This window comes from Charadrius vociferus, unplaced genomic scaffold (genome assembly GCF_000708025.1).
Source record: "Charadrius vociferus isolate BGI_N301 unplaced genomic scaffold, ASM70802v2 scaffold163, whole genome shotgun sequence".
In the NCBI taxonomy this organism is placed as follows: Eukaryota; Metazoa; Chordata; class Aves; order Charadriiformes; family Charadriidae; genus Charadrius; species Charadrius vociferus.
The window spans coordinates 1,709,616-1,715,615 of NW_009648332.1; the positions used below are offsets into that span (position 1 = coordinate 1,709,616).

Here is a 6,000-nt window from a genome sequence, read left to right on the forward strand (position 1 = left end):
TATTTTTGTTTCCAGCTGCTGTCATTTCAACCTGCTGAAGATTATTTTTTGGAAAATAGAGTTCAACGAAACTAGTTTTTGTGTAAATTGTGATGCATTTCTATGTTGTAATTTTTACTGCCAATCTTTTTGGATGAAAATGTTTTTATACAGCTTACAAAATGTTCGGTGAGGAGCAGCCGCAGCCTGCCTGTGAGCATTCGGGGAGATATTGTCCGATTAATATGTAGACATTTGGCACTGAAAAAATAGGCAGTCTTGATGAACAGTCTTGGGATTCCTGGTCAATGGAATAAAGTTATTCCTTTCACAGAAAACTAGTGTAATCTTTAGACTGTGCATATGCTGCTACGCTGTTGTCTTTATTGATTTTCTTATCTTGAAACTTCTTAGGCCAGTCCTGCAGATGATAAGCTCTGAGAGTTTGCCCTGATTGCCATTTTGGCTCCTGTCCAGAGTAAATCAAAGCAGCTGAATGGCCCCTGTAGCTGCGCCGCTGTCTATCCTTACTCTGTGGCACGTTCTGCTGCGCTCTCAGATTTGTATCTGTGTGCAGTTTTTTCTCCTGACCTTCTTAGAGCATTTACCCTGGCTACGCTTGAAGTCATGGATTAGACCGGCTTTTGTGTGTCAGATAGCAAGATTTGCAGGCGTTCAGGACTTGAATTAATACTGCCTTTTGTGTTGGCGCGAGGTGCGGAGAGCTGGACGTGCCGCAGTGCCACAGCGCTGGTATTGCCCTGCTCGCCTGCCTGCTGCCTTCCTGAGCGGAACTAGGAGGTACAGACAGGGCTGCCCTCCTGGCTCTGCCTTCCCGGCAGCTGCCTTCATCCTCCTTTTACATTTTGAGCATGCCCCAGCTTGCGATGTCCACGAGCAGTGCCAGTCCTGGGTGCGTGGACTGGGTATTGCAAACTGGGTGCTGACGGGACTGGCCGCAGCGTAACTGGGAGCAATGCTGCTTTCTCCTGAATGAGAGAGGCTTTTCTGCCTACCCACGGACAAGATACTAAGCAAGGGCTAATCTTATTTTAATATTGTTTCCTTCCACCAGGCTTATGTATGCTTGAACTAAGCCGTGAAAGCTGCGTCTGGCTTATTGTGCATGGAGTGTGCTCACACCTCCTGCTGGGGGCCGGCGGGTGAGCAGGCAGCAGGATGTTGGCATAGGAAAGACGTGGACCTGTTGGAGCGGGTCCAGAGGAGGGCCACAAAGATGATCGGAGGGCTGGAGCACCTCTGCTGTGGGGACAGGCTGAGAGAGTTGGGGCTGTTCAGCCTGGAAAAGAGAAGGCTCCGGGGAGACCTTATAGCCCCTTCCAGTACCTAAAGGGGCTACAGGAGAGCTGGGGAAGGACTTTTTACTAGGGCATGGAGTGATAGGATGAGGGGGAATGGCTATAAACTGGAAGAGGGGAGATTTAGATTAGATATCAGGAAGAAATTTTTCACTCTGAGGGTGGTGAGACACTGGCCCAGGTTGCCCAGAGAAGCTGTGGCTGCCCCATCCCTGGAGGTCCCTTCCAACCCAAACCATTCTGTGATCTTCCCCTCTGGCAGGGAAGGCAGCAGAGGTGAAATACCTGATGCGTGTTTTGAGACGTTACAGCCTAGTAAGTCTGCTGAAAAATTACCAGCTGTGCAGGAGCTCTTGGGCTAACATCCTTTTTCCTTTTCCCCCCTCTTTGTGCAAAATTCAGATTATAGCTGATAAAATTAGGGGCTGTAATTATACACGTTATGTAATTACATGTTTAGACTAGGGTTGGGTTTCTGCCATCTTTAGGTAGCAAGTTAGAAGTAGTTTAAACCTTTCAAAGCGGTGCTTCCTGCTGGGTCTCGGTCTTCTCTTGCCAATTAACGCTGGAGTAACGCCTCTGTAACGGGGCTTTTTGATGGGGAAAAGTACCCAACCCAGAATAGCCAAAGCTTGAGAGGTTGGCATGGTGCTTGTGGTATCAAGCTTTATTTTTTCATTTGTCCTCAGGTAACACCACACAAATTATCTACTGTAGTACCAGGAGGCTGATAATCACACACACACCCCCCAAAAAAAAAGTGAGACACAGCTTTGGTGGCTTCTGGTACTTCTCAGCTTTTCTCTGCTGCTGTGCCTCTCTCGGAGCATCTCTGCTTTGTCTCCTTTCTGGGGCTTCAACGCTTATCGAGCGAAGCCCGATGTCACTATCAACAGCAACAAAAAGCACAAGGGCACATTCCCCGCAGCTGGGTGACGCTTTGTTTCCGTAACTGGAAGCTCTTGTCCTCCACCACTGTTTTAAAAACAAACTTCTGCTCTTGCGAGCGCGTGGGACAACACGACTCAGCCCCCGGCTTCTGCGCCGGTCCCACAGCTCGGGACAGCTGCGGGCAAGGGGAGGGCGCCCGTGCTGTCTGCCCCGACCGCTGAGCATGCCGGCGGTCAGACAGGGGCACCTCGCACCCCAGGCAGGGATCCGAGCCCTGCGGCTGGCTCGCTAACGAAGCAGAGCTTATTTAGGGGAGCAGCATCCCTGCCGGATGGGTGCGAGCTCCCCCTTCCAGACCGGTTCCCCGCGGGGACGTACATGAAGGCAGATGACGGATTGTGTCTACTGAACACTGGTCTGTGAATTTTATTTTAAAAAGACATTTATAAAATGTTTATTTATAAAATTCCAAATAAATATTTTAAGGTACAAGTGTAAAAACCAAGGTACTAGGAAAGCTTTTTCTTCTTTCATATTTTTTTTTTAAAAAAAAAAAAAAAAAGGAATTACAGCCAGTTCTGTGTGTCTTGGGAAGAGCTGAAAGGGAAACTGTTAAAGCAACGCATGCCACCAGCAGATCATTAACTTTAACTTAACAGCAAAAAAAACCACTAACAAAGCAGCAGCTGACTGTAGCAATGCAGATTGAAATCTAATTAAACAAGCAGACTGTTTAAACTACAGCCCTTAAACTTGACTAAAAAGTAAAGAAGTCTCCTAGCTGAGAGAGGCAATTATAAAACTGTCCAAAAACAGCTAAACTATCATTTTCCAGGTGCTAAGCAGCATTAACTGACATCTAACGAGCAACTAACCGGGAAAGAAAAGAGCAATCCTCACCACAATATCATTATTTTTTTTTTAAAGGTGGTGGTTTTGTCATATGCTGCGTGACAACACGAACAAACGGCCTCGGGACAGTCAGGGTGTTTATAGAAAGACTCGGTGATGCTGGGGTGGCTCCTGTGATGGGGCAGAGCCACCCGGGGTCTTGGCCCCACCGTGTGTGAGAAGGTGATGAGTTTGGACCCCACCATCACGGCAGCCCAAGCGTGGAGGTCATCAGAGCCGCGTGTCAGAGCATGGACCGTGCCGGGAGCGGCAGCTCAGCCCCGGAAAGACACTGGTGACACAGCGGTCCAGCGAGGCACCCATCCCTGCTATGCCGGGCCAGGGCAACCGTGTGTCCGGCTCAGCCCGTCCCTACTGCCGGCTCCGGCAGCAAATGGCAATGGCCACGGCTGCGCTGCTGCCCGGGACACTGGCTGCCACGCAGGTATCGTCCACGGCGTAGGCTCCCATGACACCAGGGCTCTGGGAATGGGCGTTACAGCCCGTCAGAGTCCAGCCATCATCACAGGACACCGTCACCTAACGGGGGAGAAGAGGTCATCTTCCACGGGTCAGCAAAGGCAGGGGTCCGCCTGAAGCCAACCCCACTACCGGGGTGGCAAAGGGTTAAGCAGAGGTGAGGACACCACCTCGGTGGAGGAGCCTGCACCGTCCCTACCTTCTCCACAGAGCCTGGGGATGTGCACTCCTTCACCCGGCACTCGATGGCGGCTGCGGGGCAGCACAAGGCGTGCGCCATCACCTCCGTCCTGCCAGCGCAGTGGTTGGACCCGTTCCCTGGCCCCGCAATGGGTCTGCCGCCATCAGCCAGCGCCACGGCGGGGGGAAGGAAGGTGCCGGGAGAGGGGCTGTTGGCACGGGGCGGCCACAGCATCATCCCAGTGCGCACACAGGTGCTACAGATGTCCCCGCTGAGCCCTGAGCCTTCCCTGCCTCCATGCATGCAGCATGTGTCACAGAATCACAGAATCATGGAATGGTTTGGGTTGGAAGGGACCTTAAAGATCATCCAGTCCCACCCCCCTGTCATGGGCAGGGACACCTCCCACCAGCCCAGGTTGCTCAAAGCCCCATCCAGCCTGGCCTTGAACGCCTCCAGGGATGGGGCAGCCACAGCTTCTTGGGGCAACCTGGGCCAGCGCCTCACCACCCTCAGAGTGAAAAATTTCTTCCTGATATCTAATCTAAATCTCCCTTCTCCAGTTTGAAGCCATTCCCCCTCGTCCTATCGCTACCATGCCCTAGTAAAAAGTCCTTCCCCAGCTCTCCTGTAGCCCCTTTAGGTACTAGAAGGGGCTATAAGGTCTCCCCGGAGCCTTCTCTTCTCCAGGCTGAACAACCCCAACTCTCTCAGCCTGTCCCCATAGCAGAGGTGCTCCAGCCGTTCCCTGTCACCACAGCGCTCACACCCACCCTTTGACCCCCAATCCCAGAGATTTTCTGGAAGAAACCCCCTCGGCCATCAGCATGTTGGCTCAAGTCTCTGTAACCCGCCGTTACCGGTCAGCACGTGGTTCCGTGGGGAGCAGCCGGCCCCCTCGGCCGCCGGCAAGCTGGCGTTGATCCGGCACTCAGCCCTGGGCCACGTGCAGCACCTGGCGATGGCGTAGACACCCTGACCCCGGAAAGCGTTGTGGGCCACGCACTGCTTCTGCCCATCCTTGTCCTGCAGGCAGGACAGCACGGCGTCACCGGGGGTGCTGGGGGGCCTGGGGACGCTCCTCCGAGGCCGGCAGGCACCCCCGGGGTGGTACTTGTGTCTCCTGCTCACCTCCCTGTGCTCCCCCAGCCGCCTGCCGCTGCGGGAAAAGCTGGAGCAGCTGAGCATCTCCTCGGCATCGGCGCAACGCGCCACGGCGGTGGCGTGCCGGCTGAGCCCCGAGCGTGCCGACCACACCGAGCGGCAGTAGAGCTGCTCGTCTGCAACGGGGCACATGGCGTCAGCGGTGGCGGGGAGGACACCCACAGCAGCACCCAATGCCCACGGCACGGACCGGGATGCCGAGGAGGGGTGGCACGTCTCCCCGTTACCCTCTGCGGGCAAACAGCTGCACTCGGGCTCAGCCATCCCCGGCACAGCTCCGGGAGGAACGTTCCCTGACAGCGCGCCGTGCCTTCACCCAGGGACCTCTGTCCCCCGTCAGGGCAGAGCTCTGCCGGACGCCCAGCAAGCAGCCGAGGTCTTTACCTGCTCCCAGCCGGGCCGGCAGCCCGGCCACGCTGTTGGGTGTCTGGAGCCGCTGCTCCTCAGGGAACCACACCATGTCCATGACATTCTTGGTGGCGAAGCGCAGGAGGCGCTGCCGGAGCTCGGCGAGGCTCAGCTGGGGCTCGGCGCTGAGCAGCATGGCGGCCATGCCTGCAGAGAGCCCAGGGGGACGCGGTGAGAACCGGGGGCCACGCAGACGCCTACGCACGACTCCCCCGAGCAACGCAGCTCCAGAGAGACACAAGACGAATCGCTGCAGCCCATCAGCCCCACACACGGGACGCGCAGCACCCAAATGAGCCAAACATGCCAAAACTGTGGCACACAAAAATGTCCCTGGCACAGACAGCCCCGATGCCTTGCGCCTGCAGGGACACATGCCCATCACCAGCAAGGGGAGGGCCAGCCCTTGCCCGCCACCCGGTAGCCCAGCTCGCCTGCCACGTGCGCAGCCGCCTGCGACGTCCCGCTCTGCGCCGTGAAGCACGTGCTGCAGTCGCTGGAGGCGCCGACGATGTCGTCCCCTGGGGCAAACAGGTCCACGCAGCGGCCAAAGTTGGTGCCCAGGGTGCCGATGGAGGCGGGTTGGTCCTCGCTGTTGGTGGCACCCACCGTGATGACCTGTCGGGGCGGTGACGGAGGGGGATGTGGGAGGGATGGGATGCACAGCCCCAAGCCCGCTCGGCTGAC

The 6,000-nt window shown here is 55.9% G+C and overlaps 1 protein-coding gene across 1 annotated transcript in view; it reads right to left on the reverse strand.

Annotated features, from left to right (window-relative positions):
- Positions 1–3,452: 3,452 nt before the first annotated feature.
- PCSK9 (proprotein convertase subtilisin/kexin type 9) overlaps positions 3,453–6,000 on the reverse strand; it is a 10,712-nt gene continuing 8,164 nt past the window's right edge. Inside the window, exons 4-9 of the mRNA XM_009884810.1 lie at positions 5,748–5,995; positions 5,290–5,460; positions 4,873–5,021; positions 4,586–4,767; positions 3,760–3,925; positions 3,453–3,620 (exon numbers count right to left, since the gene is read on the reverse strand). Of these exons, the coding sequence (XP_009883112.1) occupies positions 3,453–3,620; positions 3,760–3,925; positions 4,586–4,767; positions 4,873–5,021; positions 5,290–5,460; positions 5,748–5,995 (1,084 nt within the window). The remainder of the gene's footprint in view (positions 3,621–3,759; positions 3,926–4,585; positions 4,768–4,872; positions 5,022–5,289; positions 5,461–5,747; positions 5,996–6,000) is intronic.